The sequence below is a fragment of the Scyliorhinus canicula genome, chromosome 7 (assembly GCF_902713615.1).
Source record: "Scyliorhinus canicula chromosome 7, sScyCan1.1, whole genome shotgun sequence".
In the NCBI taxonomy this organism is placed as follows: Eukaryota; Metazoa; Chordata; class Chondrichthyes; order Carcharhiniformes; family Scyliorhinidae; genus Scyliorhinus; species Scyliorhinus canicula.
In genome coordinates this window covers 178781950-178800234 of record NC_052152.1, presented here as the reverse complement: position 1 = coordinate 178800234, position 18285 = coordinate 178781950, and the positions used below count along the sequence as shown (strand labels likewise).

General features: G+C 45.7%; 1 protein-coding gene across 2 annotated transcripts in view; it reads right to left on the bottom strand.

Moving 5' to 3' along the window:
* Positions 1 to 18285, bottom strand: part of hck (HCK proto-oncogene, Src family tyrosine kinase) — a 111971-nt gene that overhangs the window by 21224 nt on the left and 72462 nt on the right. For both annotated transcript variants that reach the window (XM_038803381.1, XM_038803380.1), the window contains exon 10: positions 4186 to 4262. In XM_038803381.1, the coding sequence (XP_038659309.1) occupies positions 4186 to 4262 (77 nt within the window). The remainder of the gene's footprint in view (positions 1 to 4185; positions 4263 to 18285) is intronic.

Below are 18285 nucleotides of genomic sequence, written 5' to 3'. Positions count from 1 at the left end.
TGTTAATGTAAGCCTACTTGAGACAATAAAGATTCTACGAAAAAAAAGTCTTCTTGCTCCCACCCACCAGGCCACTTTTTAAACAAACGTTTGCTATGGTTTTGTTGACATTTGTTCAGATTCAAATTTTCACTTGAAAGGATATTTCTTTAATGAGATTCACGCCAGATATCTTTGAAGCTCAAGCGGCAGAGGGTGAAGTGTCTAAGAGGAAAACAGCAAAGTTTTGGAGGGGGTGCTAGCAGCGGAGATAAAAGATAGGAGAAAGAGAATCAAGGGTTAATAAAAATGGCAGATGAGCTAGATTTTCAGCTAGCGTGGAATTCGGAAGCTTTTAAAACAGGATGGGGTTTCTGGCTATTAATTTTGCTAGTTGCTGTAATGTTGACCTTTAACCAATGTTTTTTTGAATCAGAGAAGAATGATTCAATTTTAAAGTCTCCATTTTGAAGTGAGGCTGACTACACCAATGGACTGTTTCAGAATGGAGTCATTACCCGAATAATTAAGTCATACCAAAGCACACAGTCCAAATTTCAGGGACAATAATAGATGCAGCAAAAACAGTTTGGACTTGCAATTCACAAGTCTTTTTATATTCTCACTTGCTTCTCATCAGAACACCAATGTCCCACTCAGCTCTCTTTTCTCCCCCCCCCCCCCCCCCCCCTCTCACAGCTGCACTCAGTAGCATTCAGGACTCACTCCTAACATTCATATACTGCACCTCACCCATCCAATGTTGCCAGCAACACATATTGCCCTTGCTGTGGTGACGAGGAACAACACACTTGCCTCTGCCCACCACCAGCTGTACAACTCTGGTTGGCACATTCAAGCATTCTGACACAATCACGGACACCTTGCTCCCTCTCTCTCACGCACAGAACGTTGCCCCCAATAGCAGACACAAGATGAGCTGGGGTGGCCTGGCTGGTTGGCTCCATAATGCCACCCTCTGAGCACCCTAGAGGTCATGCTGAAATGCATCAAGGTTCCAGAGGTAATGAAAAGCCTGTGACATCTGGCGCAGCAGAAGTGGTTTTGATGGTAACGGACAACTTGCACTCCCTTTTTAACTCCTATCAAGATGCAGCATCAAGAGCAAGTTGAAGTGACCATGAAACTCCTCCATTCCTCCCTACTCTCCCTTCCTTCATCTCAACCCTCCCCTACTGCTTGGCTGCTTTCAGATGAAGAACCATCACTTGGACATCCATAGCAGAGGCAGGAGAAAGATGGGTCACACAGGAAGTGGGAGGAGCCACAGTCACCTGATCTTGAAATCACAACAACCAATACTGGCACTCTGCACATGAAGGAGCAAGTATATAAGCAGGAGCAACACATGTGAGTCATCAAACACAAGTTGGTTATAAACAGATCAAGAGGAAAGGGTAGCTTGCGTGCCAGTTTCTGAAGAGAGAGGTGGGAGACAGAGTCTGAAAAAGGAGTAGGCCATTTGGCCAATTGAGTCTGCTGCAACATTCAATAAGATCCTGGCTGATCTGATTGTGGCCAAGACTTTCCTGTCTGCCCCCACCCCCCACCCCTCACTCCCTTGCCGATGAAAAATCTGTCAAACTCAGTCTGGATTATATTCAATGAGCCAGCCTCCACTGTCCCCGGAGGAAGAGAATTCCAAAGATTACCAACCCTCAGGAATTCTTCCTCATCTGTGTCTTAAATGGGAGACTCCTCATTTTGAAACTGTGTCCCCAAGTCCTCGACTCCCCCACTAGGGGAAACATTCTTCCAGCACCTACTGTCACACCCCCATAGATTCTTATATGTTTCAATAAAATCACGTTTATTGAATTCTTTTGAGGTACGAGTTTGTTGGATATGAATTTGTGGGCTGGACTTTGTGAATTAAGTTTCTAATCCTGGTGATGCATCAGCCAGTTTGGATGCAGGATATCAGGATAGCACTGGATCAATACATTCTGGTGCACACAGGCAATGTACCTGCATGTGCCATTCTTCTGCATTGTAATGAATGGGCTACACAGGCTGCACCCAGGAATCGGTGCAATACCCTCACTTGCGTGGTTATGCATGGTGATTTCTCGACCATGGTCCTTTCAAATAGAAAGCTGTCTAGTTTTATATTTATATTTGGACATTTGTAAAAGTCTGGAAACAAACTTGTATTGAATTGGGCATCGTGGTAGCACAGTGGTTAGCACAAATGCTTCACAGCTCCAGGGTCCCAGATTCAATTCCTGGCTTGGGTCGCTGTCTGTGTGGAGTCTGCACGTTCTCCCCGTGTGTGCGTGGGTTTCCTCCGGGTGCTCCAGTTTCCTCCCACAGTCTAAAGATGTGGTTAGGTGGATTGGCCATGCTAAATTGCCCTTAGGGTCCAAATTGCCCTTAGTGTTAGGTGGGGTTACTGGGTTATGGGGATAGGGTGGAGGTATGGGCTTGGGTAGGGTGCTCTTTCCAAGAGCCAGTGCATACTCGATGGGCCGAATGGCCTCCTTCTGCACTGTAAATTCTATGAATAACAGAGAATCAAAGGCAGATTTATCAGTGAACGATTTTATTTTAAGGGTTTATTTGCAGAGGTTATTCATGAAGGCTCCGCCTTCTCAACCTTGCCCCTCGCCTGAGGTGTGGTGATCTTCAGGTTAAATCACCACCAGTCAGCCCTACCCCTTAAAAGGGGAAAGCAGCCTATGGCGACTTTACCTTACCTTATTTGGCAGAATTAGTGACAAAAGCAAAACTACTGATAGAACATAGAACAGTACAGCACAGAACAGGCCCTTCGGCCTTCGACGTTGTGCCGAGCAATGATCACCCTACTCAAACCCACGTATCCACCCTATACCTGTAAACCAACAACCCCCCCCCCCCCAACCTTACTTTTTAGGACACTACGGGAAATTTAGCATGGCCAATCCACCTAACCCGCACATCTTTGGACTGTGGGAGGATACCGGAGCACCCGGAGGAAACCCACGCACACACGGGGAGGACGTGCAGACTCCACACAGACAGTGACTCAGCCGGGAATCGAACCTGGGGCCCTGGAGCTGTGAAGCATTTATGCTAACCACCATGCTACCGTGCTGCCCCACGTAACAAACAAAGAAAGAGAGTTACTCTCTTGGTAACCGAATGTTAAAAAAAAAATTTGGGTCAGAAACTAGGCTCAGTTATTAACTGAAGTCAGTGATTTTTTATTTCTTAATAAATTTAGAGTACCCAATTCATTTTTCCCAATTAAGGGGCAATTTAGCATGGCCAATCCACCTACCCTGCACATCTTTGGGTTGTGGGGGCGAGACCAACGCAAAGAGGGGGAGAATGTGAAACTCCACATGGACAATGATCCAGAGCCAGGATCGCACCTGGGTCCTCAGCGCCGTGAGACAGCAGCGTTAACCACTGCGCCACCGTGCTGCCCCTAACTGAAATCATTGATTAGGGGAGGTGTTTAACTGAACCCTCCTTCTACGGAGTCCTATTTTTATTTTGGTATAATTGTGTAATACTGTATCATGAAGAGGGGGAAGAGAAATGCATTAATAGCGCCAGTTTATCCAAGCATTCTGGATTCATAAAAGCCCAAGGCATTATGCATAGAACTATAACATGTTTATGCCTACAACCTAATCACGATCTGGTTGTAAGCACCATTGTGTATGTTAATACATTCACAAGTACTGTATACTTAATAAAATACGAATGCTAATGTGCAGTGAGCAATGGACAGAACATTTTAATCACAAATTTAAAGTTTCCAGTAGGAGAACATGAAAAATTGGACAGTGTTTCACAACTCCTTGATTTTTGGGGATTGTTCATCCCTTGGTATCATGCTCAATGTATATTTTAGTATTATCTTTCTGCATTTATGGACACAGATAAGAGAACTGGTGATGGTCACAGTTGGTTGTGGAAGGGCTACTTTCATTAGTACCTCAAGCAAATATTAGGATCTCAGTTCCAAATAATGCTTTAAATCTTTTAACAAGCTTAAGTCGAAAGGACTGTAGAAAATATATGGACAACATAACATGCAGTGAATGGTCGAGACAATTGTTGCTCTTTCAACGAATAAAATGTCCCCAAAGTGACAGAAAGAAATAAAGATATTATACATATTTTGTAACGTTTAATTATGTTGGGCCTGATATTTGTTCTGTAGAGATTTGTAAAACAATCGTGATCACTTACCTGAGCTGAAAAATCAATCAGCTTTGGTAATTGCAATTTGTTTCCTTCATCGCTCTTCAGGAAATCTAATAAACTCCCTGTAAGAGACAAAAAAGAACTTAAACACCCATGCACCATTAAGCCTTTTACTATGCTGAAATAATACAAAAAGCAAGGATTGTTTTTGTATTTACACTAGTGTTACCAATCCACATGGTCCCTATCGTTAACTTTTTGCAGGTTTGTTTGGAATCACCAGCTGTCGGAGCGTAGCTCCTTCATCAGGTTAGATGATACCTGATGAAGGAGCTCTGCTCCGAAAGCTAGTGATTCCAAACAAACCTGTTGGACTTTAGTCTGGTGTTGCAGACTTCTTACTGTTAACTTCTTGGGCTGATGCCATGAGACATGTTATGCTGTTGGCTTCTAAATAGTTATAAATAATACTCTGCTTCAGGGCTAAAGAGAAGAAATGTGATGGATGTTACACTGTTTAAGGGGAGGGGGGGGCGGGGTGCAGCAGATGGATCAAATAGAACCTAGGAGCTCAGGGGAGATTTGGCAAAGATGTCATGGACACAAGACAAAAAAAAAAGAGTGTTAGTGATAGTGTTAAAAACTAAAGAAGGTGCTCATAGCGGTATAAAGGAAAGATAGCAGCAGACTGTGTTAACAGCAGAACAGGGTCAGTGCTCTGTGAAAGCAAAACACAATAATGAGTTTATAAAAATGGATTTTAAAAAAAGGGGTCGAAATGGAGGAGAGAGCTCATGGTCTGAATGATTAACTCAATGTTGAGTCCAGAAGGCTCGGAAGATGTGGTGCCATTCCTCCAGTTTGTCTGGGCTTCACTGGAACATTGCAGCAGACCAAGGATGGACATGTGGAGAGCAAGATTGCGAGTTGAAATGGCAAGCGACAGGAAGGTTGGGGTTATGCTTCCAGACTGAATGAAGGTGTTCTGCAAAGCGGTCACCCACTCGGCGTTTAGTCTTCCTAACTTAAGATGAGATTGCATTGGGAGCAGCGAATACAGCAGACCAAATCGAAGGAGGCGCAAGTGAAAAGCTGCTTCACACAAAAAAAATGTTTTTGTGGCCTTGGACAGTTTCTGCAGCATTTCACTTTTACATCAATAAAACTGACCAACCAACAGAGCGAGAAAACAAATAGCATTCTTAACACCTACCTCTCTTATATCGCCACCTACAAAATAGAATGCTTTACTATTAATAAATGTTCTATTCCAGCACATAGCAAGTATTCTCCTGCCAGAACAAAATCTAGTTTGACCTTGAACTTCTCGTTGAGGTTTCATTTAAGGTCGTGGGATGGAATCCTTTGAGGTAATTGAACTTCACTTTATCGTTGGTTGACTAAGAGCACTCTACGGGCCTCTGCTGGGTAGTTTTAGGACAGAGGGCCATTTGGAGCAGGAGGAAGAGGTAGGTAGGATATTTCCTGATTAATGTGGACAAGGTGTGGTGGTGGGGTAGAGTGGGTTAGGATAGAGGAGAAATCTTGTAAGGGGTCTAGTTTGAGGGCTATGGTGACGGCAGCATTGCCAATGGCTTTGCGTACGTAGTCAGGGAGCCCGGTGGTGCGGGCCACAGTGACGATATTAAATTGGGAGAGAGAGCGAGAGCGAGAGCAGCATATACAGGAGGTGCTGGGGCGACTCCTGCCCCCGGATGTGGAAGGGGAGGGATGAATTGGGGATATATACAAGTGATTGGGGGAGCAGGGAGGAGAGCGGGTAGTGAAGATCAAGAAGAAATGGGAAGCGGAGTTGGGAGGGGATATCAATTGGGGAGTACGGAGTGAGGCATTGCGTTGGGTAAATGGGACCTCCTCTTGTGCAAGGACGAGCATGATACAGTTTAAGGTGGTGCACAGGGCACATATGACTCAGACGAGAATGAGTGGGTTCTTTCAGGGGGTATCAGATGAGTGAGAGAGGTGTGGGCGGGGGCCAGTGAATCACGCGCACATGTTTTGGGGTTGTGAAAAAATTGGGAAGATTCTGGGCGGGAGTGTAGCCAGGATAGTGGAGGAGGAGGTGGACCCTGACCTTCTGGTTGCGATATTTGGGGTTTCAGAGAAGCCGGAGTTCATGGAGAGGAGGAACACACCAATTTATTAACTATTGGCACTGTGAAGGCCCAAGTATATTCTCAATAATATATTCTAGAACAAAATTTCAAGAAAATGTATTTAGTAATCAGCTGTAGTTAATCAGCAACTGCAACTTCCATTTTGCTCTTCCTCCTTTAACTTCCCTTCACACTGAACCTTCAAGTCCTGTTTACCAATCACCCTTGTACTTGCTGACGTACATATGAAGCGTTGGCAGACTCCACCACCACCATGACCATTTTCCTCTCTATCTCTGTAAGTCCATCCGGTCTTACAATGATCCAATGCCTGTGCTACTTCAAATCTGACCCCTAGGACTCCCCTATGTTTATCACTTCACCATTGACAATATAGTTTCAGCTGCCTGGGCCTTGACCTTTGGAAATCCCTTTCTAATCCCTGCTGGCTGTCCACCTCCTCTGCTTTTATGATGGCGCATAAGACCACCTTCTGACCAAGCTTCGAGTCCTCTGTCCTAACATCTCCTTTGACTCCATGTTGAATTTTGTTTGATTATGCTCCTGTAAAATGCTTTAGCCTTTTGCTGAGTTGAAAGGTGCTAGGTAAATTCAAGTCATTGCACTCGCTGTTGTTTTATTTTTTTTGTAGAGACTAACCTTCTTTCTCCCATTCCTCAAGAGTGGGAGTGCCTTGTTCCACACCTTCCTGAATGATTATACTTTATCACAAACATTAATTTTCGGGATGCTTAAAATGATTCCTGTGATGGCAGCTGCAACTGATTCAATGTTCAATGATGGCTGCTTCCCCAACCACCACGCATCGCAATTTTTGGGCTGCACGATGGCACAGTGGTTAGCACTGCTGCCTCATAGGGCGAGGCGACGCGACGCAGGTTCAACTCCAACCTTAGGTAACTGTGTGTGTGGAGTTTGCACATTCTCCTTGTGTCTACGACCGTGAATTTCCTTCAGGTACTCTGGTTTCCTCCCACAGTCCAAAGATGTGCCGATTAGATGGATTGGCCATGCTGAATTGCCCCTTATGGTGGGGTTGCAGGAATAGGATGGCTGATTGGGCCTAGGTGGTGTCTTTCAAAGGGTTAGTACAGACTCGATGGGCCTCAATTGATGCCTACTCAAGTGCTTTACGAGAATTGTCATGCATTTTTAGACCTTTATTAGGTCACGCCTCAACCTCTGATTTTCTAATGAAAACAGTCTGAATCTATTCAGCCTCTCCACATAGCTAACACCCTCCACACCAGGCAACATCCTGGTAAACCTCCTCTGCTCCCTCTCCCTACTCCCTGTACACACACGACTGCAAAATTTGGTTCCAACTCCATCTACAGGTTTGCTGACGATACGACCATAGTGGACCGGATCTCGAATAATGATGAGTCAGAATACAGGAGGGAGATTGAGAACCTAGTGGGGTGTTGCAGTGACAACAATCTATCCCTCAATGCCAGCAAAACTAAAGAACTGGTCATTGACTTCAGAAAGCCAAGTACTGTGCACACCCCCTTCAGCATCAAAGGGGCCAAGGTGGAGATGGTTAGCAGTTTCAAATTCCTAGGGGTACACATCTCCAAAAATCTGTCCCGGTCCACCCACGTCGACGCTACCACCAAGAAAGCACAACAGCACCTAGACTTACTCAGGAAACAAAGGAAATTTGGCATGTCCACATCAACACTTACCAACTTTTACAGATGCATCATGGAAAGCATCCTATCTGGCTACATCACAGCCTGGTATGGCAACTGCTCGGCCGAAGATTGCAAGATACTTAAGAGTCGCGAACACAGCCGAGTCCATTACACAAACTTGCCTCCCATCCATTGACTCCATCGACACCTCCCACTGCCTGGGGAAAGCGGGCAGCATAATCAAAGACCCCTCCCACCCAGCTTACACTCTTCCAACTTCTTCCATCGGGCAGGAGACACAAAAGTCTGAGAACATGCACGAACAGACTCAAAAACAGCTTCTTCCCTGCTGTTACCAGCCTCCTAAACGACCCTCTTATGGACTGACCTCATTAACACTACACTCCTGTATGCTTCACCCGATGCCGGTATTTATGTAGTTACATTGTGTATCTTGTGTTGTACCTCGTGTTGCCCCATTATGTATTTTCTTTTATTTCCTTTTCTTTTCATGTACTTAATGATCTGTTGAGCTGCTCGCAGAAAACTACTTCACTGTTCCTTGGTATACGTGACAATAAACAAAATCCAAATCCAAAGCCTCCACATCCTTCCCGTAATGTGGCGACAAGAATGGTGTGCAATATTCCAAGTACGGCCGTACCAAGGTTCTATACAACTGTAGCATGACTTGCCAGTTTTTATACTCGATGCCCCGTCCAATGAAGGCAAGCGTTCCGCATGCTTTCTTGTCTACCTTGTCCACTTGTGTTGCCACCTTCAAAGATCTGTAGACCTGCACGCCCAAATCACTCTGACTTTCTATATTCCTGAGAGTTTTGCCATTTACGGTATATTTCCCATCTATGTTAGATCTACCAAAATACATTACCTCACATTTGTCCGGATTAAATTCCATTTGCCATTTCTCTACCCAAGTCTCCAACCGATGTCCTGCTGTATCCTCTGACAATCCTCAACACTATCTGCCACTCCACCAACCTTGCTGTCATCCGCAAACTTACCAATCAGACCAACTATATTTTCCTCCAAATTGTTTCTGTATACTACAAACAACAGAGGCCCAAGCACAGATCCCTGTGGAACACTAGTCACAACCTTCCATTCAGAAAAACACCCTTCTACTGCTACCTTTGCCTTCAGTGACCGAGCCAGTTCTGTATCCATCTTACCACCTCACCTCTGATACCATGTGACTTCACCTTTTGTACCAGTCTGCCATTAGGCATCTTGTCAAAGTGTTTACTGAACAACATCCACTGCCCTCCCCTCAATCATCTTTGTCACCTCCTCAAAAAACTCAATTAAGTTAATGAGGCACGATTCCTATCGCGGGTGACTATCTGTGTGGACTTTGCACATTTTCCCTGTGCCTGCATGGGTTTTCTTTGAATGCTCCAGTTTCCTCCCATAGTCCAAAGATGAGCAGGCTAGGTGGATTGGTTGTGCTAAATTGCCCCGAAATTGTCCAAAGTTTAGGTAGGGTTACAGGGATAAGGTGGGTGATTGGACCTAGGTAGGGTTACAGACTGGATGGGCCAAATGGCCTCCTTCATCATTGTAGGTATTCTATTGGTTAAGCATTCCTGATTGAGTGTATCACAGTGCGGAATTTCGATTCACAAGTTATTCTCTTCCGAAAACATTTTAAATGGTGAAAGCAAGTTCAAGAGAGACAATTTTAAAGTTTCAACCTACACCTAAAACTGGGCTGCCGACTTTTTCGCAATATAATTGTTAGATTTAATTATTTGCCAATAGTTTGTTTAAGATCTCCGAATACAATGAAACGATTTTAATTTCTAATTCAGTGTCTTTTATTAATATTAGTAGTTTTTTTCATGCAGTTTATTTAAATTTGGCAATAAGGACATTAAGTTCATGACAATTTCATCTAATTAGTCATAATATAGACAAACCAAATCATTTTCTGTTGAAATGATTATTCAATGCCCTTAATGGTCAATTTGAGCAGATAAGAGAAAAACACAGTTTGTGCACCTGTGACATGATTTACTTGACTGCACTCCAATTAACTCTTTCAAATTTCCTTGAAAAACAACGAAAACAACTTTCTTCTACATCAAGACAATGGGTGTGATTCTTCCAAAAGCATGCTAATTTGTGGAGGGTTTTTCAGGGAGTTTCCCGTCGGTTCTGCCGGCGAGATCCCCACCGCTGTTCAATGTTACTTGGTCACTTTTTTGGGCCCTACGGAGTTTCTCACCAGTTTAGCCCACACTTGGAATTTTTTTAGCAATTGGGAGCTGAACTCAAGAGATTCGACTGCTATTTTGAAAGGGTGTTCCCGATTTCTAAGTGAGCTTATGGGTCCCCCGCCACAAATATAGACACTACCCCACACCCCCCAAGTGACAACACCCCGCTCAGGGGCCCATGGGGGTCCCCCCGCTTCAGGCCCCCAAGCCCCCTTCCAGCACCCCCTCCCTTCTCAGACCCCTACCATCACCCCCTGCAACCTCCTGGAGGCCCGCACTTACCTGCCTTGCCCTGCACTCCCCCACCCTTCAAACCCCCCTCCACCCTCATTTCATGGGCATTGGCCCCCTCGCCCCCTGACCTTTGGCAGTCCACCCTGGCACTTGGGCACCCTTGCACTGCCACCCTGGCAGCACCTCTTCTGGCTTGGCAGTGTCAACTGGGCACCTTGGCAGTGCCAACGTGCCTGCATTCCAGGGGGAGAGCCAGGTGGCCACTCTGCACTTACCTGAACCACCCAGGGGTCACGATGACCCGGGAGAGATCCCCCCCTCCCCCGGGTGCCGTTCTGCCTGGTCCACGGCCGCGTTGCACTCTCCCTTGAGCCCAACGTGGCCGGAGAAATGGGGCTACTATTTTAAACATCTAAACATTAACATGAGTTTAGTGGCCATAGGAGTCCAAAACAAGAGGGTTCCTCAGTGTGGGTTGCAAGTGTTGCCTCAGTATTGTAAGCTCAACTGCTGTACCCCTGATTAAACTTTTTCAAATGCTTGTCTACATATGAGCGAGACAGCAGGTCCCGTGTCCAATTCGATTCCAGGAGGGTGACTGTTTACATGAATGGTGATCCAAATGGGGGCAACTTTGCAGTTCAGCTGCATGCATTACTCATCAGGCTGTTCCAAATGAAAAATGCGGGCTCTGGGCTGACTCCTACCCTGGTGAGGCAGTAGGTTTGTTGGCCACACAATGGCTTTCGCTCCCTGCGGCTTGTCTGGTCGCATGCCCCACATAGTCTGGGGTCTCCCTCTACGGATTCAGGGGATGCATCTTGCCTAGCTAACTCAGTCCTAAATCCACACTCCTTGCCTCGGCTGTGTTCGCCCCAAGGTGGGGGTCCAGGGGATCCCATTCTGGGGGGGGGGGGGGGGGGGGATGCTGATTGGTGGGAGGGAGCACTCCCTTTTCTGTACTCTCTCTTGAAAGGTTTCTACGGCCTTCTTTAGGTCTAACAATGGCTCAGCCAGTATCTTTCACTGGGCCACCATATTGTTCACGCCACAAACCAAATTGGTCCGTGCAGTATCTCAGGAAGGGAAGAGCCATAACCTCAAGATTCAGCTAGTTTCCTCAAACGTCATTAAGAACATAAACAGACCCCCGTGGGGTCTTTATGCTGTGTTGAAATGGCACCGTTGCACAATGGACCAACAGCTTGGGAACATAATATTAGAACTACCAGCTCCTCGAATGTCCTAGAGTCCGGGGTACGCGCGGCTTTTTATTATGCTGAAGGTGGGGGGGGGGGGGGGGGGGGGGGGGGGCTCCAGAGGCAGTCAGATATATCAGTCTGTTGCTCATCACCGCTTCTAGTGATTCCAAAGATCCACACGAGCATCGAACACATCAAGTCCAAGAGCAGCATTTTGAAAACAGAGTAAACCTTATGCTGGTAGTGCAATAGGAGGTGACCATTCTTTCAACAATTGTCAGCGCCGATTGTAGCTCCACTTTTAGCCTCGTTGCCAATTTCGTGGCCACAGAGGAGTCCAAAACGAGAAGCATGAAAGAAACTTATTTTATTGCAAAGCAAATTATTTTATCGGGGCAGCACGGTAGCATTATGGCTAGCACAATCGCTTCACAGCTCCAGGGTCCCAGGTTCGATTCCAGCTTGGGTCACTGTCTGTGCGGAGTCGGCACATCCTCCCCGTGTGTGCGTGGGTTTCCTCCGGGTGCTCCGGTTTCCTCCCACAGTCCAAAGATGTGCAGGTTAGGTGGATTGGCCATGATAAATTGCCCTAGTGTCCAAAATTGCACTTAGTGTTGGGTGGGGTTACTGGGTTATGGGGATGGGGTGGAGGTGTTGACCTTGGGTGGGGTGCTCTTTCCAAGAGCCGGTGCAGACTCGATGGGCCGAATGGCCTCCTTCTGCACTGTAAATTCTATGATAAACTATTTACACAGTACACCCCAGGTCCCAGCTGGGACTACTCATGTTCGGCTCCCACCTGGGCCAACTTTTATGATAGTCCATTATTTCACTGATGGGCTTCTGTCCCTCAGCCGGGAAGCTTGTATTCTATAAGGCTCATGGGGAGGCTAATTAGTCTGTCCCCCTCAAGTCTCGTGCGGGTTATAACAATGAGGAATGACTAACATATTGCAGGTTTTAAAATAAGGCACTCTAACTTGTTCAAAAATGAAGATCACATTGATGTAAAATGCAATTTTTTTGCAACAATGATAAAAAAAAGGAGAAAAACAATTATTCTGAAAACATTTGTTACATTTTTCAAAACAAAATTTCTATTTCCTCTTGCTGCTTGGCCAGTATCAACTGCTGTGGTTTGAACTGACTGTAGAAAACAGCGAAGCTGAAATCTAGCACATAAACTTACGCTCTTGACTGACCACAGGAACCAGCATCCTCCCCCAACAACTTTCAAGGTTGCAAATAAATGTACTGCTTGTATGCACACACACCATAGTTACTCAGATAGCAATGTACGTGTTCAGATAGCACACCATAAAAAATTGCCTTTCTTGAATATTTTCCAATTATTACAAGTGATTAAATATTAGTCAATGGGAGAAATGTACAAAACCTGGACTCTGTAAAAAAAAAAAATCAACTAGTCCAATCCCAATGCGGGACAGAATTACTCGACTCGTTTCGTTTGATTGGGTAGGACAGGAGGGGATAGTTGGAATGGCTATTAATGTGTCCCAATATATTGGTCCTTGAATTTAAAGCATGCAAGGGAAACCAACCAAGATGATGGTTTGTCCCCTCGCCCCCCCCCTTCCCTGGTGGACAAAAGTGAACCAGATGTGTTTATTCAACAGTCAACGATGGTTTCACCATTATTGAAAGTAGATTTCTATTCCAGATTTGTTAATAGAGTTCAAATTCCACCAGTGTCATGGTGGGATTTGAACCCCCGTCTCCAGAGCATTAGCCTGGACCTCTAGATTACTAGTCAAGTGACATTACCACTAATAATAATAACTTGTCACAAATAGGCTTCAACGAAGTTACTGTGAAAAGCTCCTAGTCGCCACATTTCGACGTCTGTTCGGGGAGGCCGGTACGGGAATTGAACCCGCACTGCTGGCGTTGTTCTGCATTACAAGCCAGCTGTTTAGCCCACTGTGCTAAACCAGCCATCTCTCCATAAGTTACTAAAATTTAAAACCCAGCAATAAAAAAAACCCGAAAGACAGTGGGCGGGATTCACCTGAAAACTTTCTATATCTGGTTTCGGGTGGGTTTAGCGGAGCGTTTCTTGGCAATTGCAGCACCGAGAAACATCTATTTATTCAACAGCACTTTTTCTCCGTTTTTTGGCCTCAGGAGATTCTCTCCGCCGAGGCCTCACTTGGTGATTTCCAAGGCTCCTCGCAGATCGGGTCACCATTTTGGAAGGCTGCCCCCGATCTTTCACTTCCACACCCCTGATTTCTACCCCCTTTTTCAAAACCTTTGGGAGGCCTTCAGAGGAACCCCCCCTTATCCTCCATCTACTTGGCAAGGCCTCCCGGGCCCTCTCCCTGGCAGTGTCAACCTGGCATCTGGGCACTGCCAGCCTGGCAATGCCAGGGTACCACTTCTGTATGGACCAGTACTAAACTGCACCCTGGCAAGGTGTCCTTGGTGTGGCTGGTGAGTCGTCGGCACCGGGTGAATGTATATTTAAATGAGCGGAATGACTTATTTAAATATGGCGATCTGAGTCATGCCCAGTGAGGGCGAGATCCAGATTGTGCCGTCTCACAAGATACTGTTGAATCTCAGGAGATGCTTGGAGTATCACAAATCCCGCAAGAGGCATCCCACGAGACCCAACACCAAGTCAATCGCGCCCCATGTCATTATACAAAAGTGTGTAAAGATGCATTTTCACAGACTTCATTGGGGAACACAAGACATAGTTATTTATTCAATAAGAATTGTGCAGCAGCCGCGTGGCTGTAGCTAGCTCTTAAAATATCACTTTGCCTAGGAGGACTTCACCCGTTAGGATGATTCCACACAGAGTCCTCACTGGCTGCGTAGGCCATGTGACCCTTCCTCTGTGGTGTTGTCCTTAAAGGGACTATCACCACAAAGTGCTTCAGTTGAAAGCCAGTTTGCTAATGGCTGCTGCAGATCACAAAATATGCATACTTTCAATTAGAGGGTGATTTATAGCGAGTAAAATTGAGCAGCGTGTGAACAGTAATTCAATCCAGTGAGTCAGGTTGAAATGATCCCCATTAATTTCTTCACTACTACAAAATTTCATGTTTTCTTTCCTGTAGTCTGGGATTCTGATTTATCCCCCTGCACTCAATGTTCTTCCCTTTTGATGATGTTTTATTCTGGGTAGTTCGATGGGTGCCTTTACCCTCTGCTCAGTCACAAAAGTTATTCATTATTCAAGAACAATTATTGACAATTATTGAATGCAGTCAAGTTATTTGACCCCACAGATTAGTTTCCATGCCAAGCCACTTCTACCCTTGCATGGTTCAGTTAGCAACTAATTAAAATCACTAGCCTTTGTAGTTTAAGTTACACTTTGGATCAGCTTGATACAATAAAAAAGGTAAATCTGCTGTAGTCCTAGGTGACCATAGGCTGCTTTTACTCTTGGGGGGTGGGGGGGGGGTGTGTGGATGGAAGAGAGCTGACTGGTGGTGATTTAACCTCAGGCGAAGGGCAAGGTTGAGAAGGCAGGCTGTCATGAATAACCTGGGGAATAATGATACACTATATCCACCCACCTACAGAAAAGCTTTTAAAGCAGATCACCAAAAGGCTGCCATGGATAACACTGCACTGTAGCCCAAGCGGAATAGTCCAAGCAAGATTTTACCCCCATTTAATTACCTGCTTCAAATAGGATTCACATCTTCCTTCAGTTGCAGGCTCATTCCTTAATTTTATTTGCATAAAGTGGATATAGTAATTAAGGTCAATTTCAGGGTTCAATGTCACGGGTGCGAAGGATGTCTGGAAAAATCTCCAATCCAGTAGTGGGTCAGCTGACTTTATTTATTAGATGTCCATGGCAGCTGCTTGAAGCAGGCCTTGCCCATTACATCAATGCTGACTGCATGATCCAATTTGGCCTCCACCCGAGGTCCCCAACATCACAAATGCCAGTCTTCCGCAAACTTGATTCACCCCACATGATAGCAAGAAATACCTGCAGGCACTGGTAACTGCGAAGGCCACGGGTTTCAACAACAACCCGGCCACTGTACTGAAGACTTGTGCTCCAGAATTAGCTGCGCCCCACCCAGCCAAGCGGCTCCAGTGCCACTACAACACAGGCATCTTCTTCGCAATGTAGATAAATTGCTCAGATGTGTTCTGTCCACACAAAAAAGCAGAAAAATCCTATCCAACCAATTATCTTTATTACATTCGTGCCACGCAAGTGCCAGACAATGACCGTCTCCTACAAGAGAGGATCTAACCTTCGCCCCTTGACATTCAATGGCATTATCATCGCTGAAACTTTCACAATCAACATCCTGGGGGTTACCATTGATCAGAAATTAAACTGGACTAGCTATATTAATAAGGTGGCTACAAGAGTAAGTCAAAGGCTAGGAATCCTACAGCGAATAACTTGCCTCCTGATCTCCCAAAGCCTGTCCACTATCTAGGAGGCGCCAATCAGGAGTGTAATAGAATACTCCCAACTTGCCTGCATGAATGCTGCTCCAACATCACCAAGAAGCTTAACACCAAGCAGCCCAATTGGTTTCTCCCCCTTCTACAAACATTCATCACTCCACCACTGATGAACAGTAGCAGCCGTGTGCACCATCTAGAAGATGCACTGCAGTAGCTCACCAAGGCTCCTTCGGCAGTACCTTCTGAAACCGCAACCACCTAAAAGGACAAGAGCAGCAGATACCTGGGAACCTCACCACCTGGATGTTCCCCTCCAAGTCATTCACCCTGACTTAGAAATAGACCGCTGTTGCTTCACTGTCGTTGGGTCAAAATCCTGGAACTCCCACCGTATTAGCACTGTGGGTGTACCTACACCTCAAACACTGCAGCGGTTCAAGAAGGCAACTCATCACCACCTTAAGGGCAACTAGGGATGGGCAATAAATGTTGGTCTAACGGGCAACACCCCATAAATGAATTTTTAAAAATTACCACCCCCTTAAACATTCACTCCCTTCCAACACCAGCACACTGACATCAATATGTACCATCAACAGGATAGACTTCAGCAACTAGACATGGGGACTTTGACAGCACCTTCCAAACCTGCAACCTCTACCATCTAGAAGGCCAAGGCAACAGCTGCATGGAAATACCACCAGGCACACCATCCTGGCCATTCGTTCCACTGTAAAAATCTTGGAACTCTCTTCCCAATAGCATTGGGTGTCATTGCAGTCATGGTGCTGACTTTGCACCCACAACCAGGTGCTGACAAATTTAAATCATAGAATCCTTACAGCGCAGAAGAGGGCCATTCAGTCCATCGAGTCTGCACTGATCCTCTGAATGAGCACCCTTGCTAGGCCACTCTGCTGGTCTATCCCTGTAACTCCACCTAACCTTTTGGACACTAAGCGGCAACTTATCATGGCCAATCCATATAACCTGCACATCTTTGGTCTGCAGGAGGAAACAAAGCACCTGGAGGAAACCACGCAGACAAGGGGGGGGGAACATACAAACTCCACAGTCACCCAAGGTTGGAATTGAACCCGGGTTCCTGGTGCTGGGGGGGGGGGGGGGGGGGGGAAGAAAGAGGGAGCAGAGCTAACCACTGTGCCACCATGCTGCCCCTCGTCAATCCGTGTGTCTGATCTCTAAATACAAGACAAGCACATTTCGTTGCTGAGGCATTAAACATTACAAACATGATTGCTTTCCTGGGAATAGAATTTATATAGTTTAATGGGATTAGGAACCACTGGCAGGGGGGGGGGCTCTGAGAATAATATTAATCCTTATTAGTGTCACAGGTAGGCTTTAATTAACACTGAAATTAAGTTCTTGTGAAAATCCCCTAGTCTCCACACTACGGCACCCTGCTCAGTTACACCAAGAGAGAACTCTAGAATGGCCAATTCATCTAGCAAGCACGTCTTTCGGGACATGTGGGAGGAAACCCACGCAGACCCGGGCAGAATGTGCAGACTCTGCACAGACAGTGACCCAAGCCAGGAATCGGACCAGGGTCGCTGGCACTGTGAGGCAATAGTGCTAGCCACTGTGCTACCGTGCCGCCCACTGACATTTGAACAGGTAGTCCCAAAGCCCAAACGAAATTGGACAGCAGGCCTCATTTAAATTAAGGAATGCTTAAGGACCTAATTACCCCAAATGCGACAAAACCCAGTGTTGGCTTTGTTCAGGGCAGCCCAAACTCAGGAAGGACCCATACAAACAGATATGGACCCCTATTCACATATGCCTTTGTCATTTTGGCAGGCAGGGCATTTCCACAGTACATGCCCACACCAGACTGGACGATTTGACACCTTGTTGACACCAGACAGGTGCAGCACCAATGAATATTTAAGCCATTATCTGGAACCAAATTTTTGGATTGTAAATTTGAGTTTAGATCAGAGATGCAAGGAACTCTGCGATGGGAAATCCACCAACACTCCAATTTCAGGAAGAGTATGGCAAACTAAAAGGGCAAAAAAGGAGCATTTTTTCCCCCCAAACACAGCCAGTGATGCATAGCAGAAACAGATAAAATGGCTCATCTGAAATTTATTATGCTGGAAAGAGTTCTGGAATAATGCTCAAGATATTCATTGTGTATCTCTGTGCTTATTGCCGGGAGCAGGAAGGAAAAAAAATAAGAGGAATGTCCTTAGTCTGGTTATAAAAATAAAATCACCTTTTAATCCAAAGACATTTACTGGAT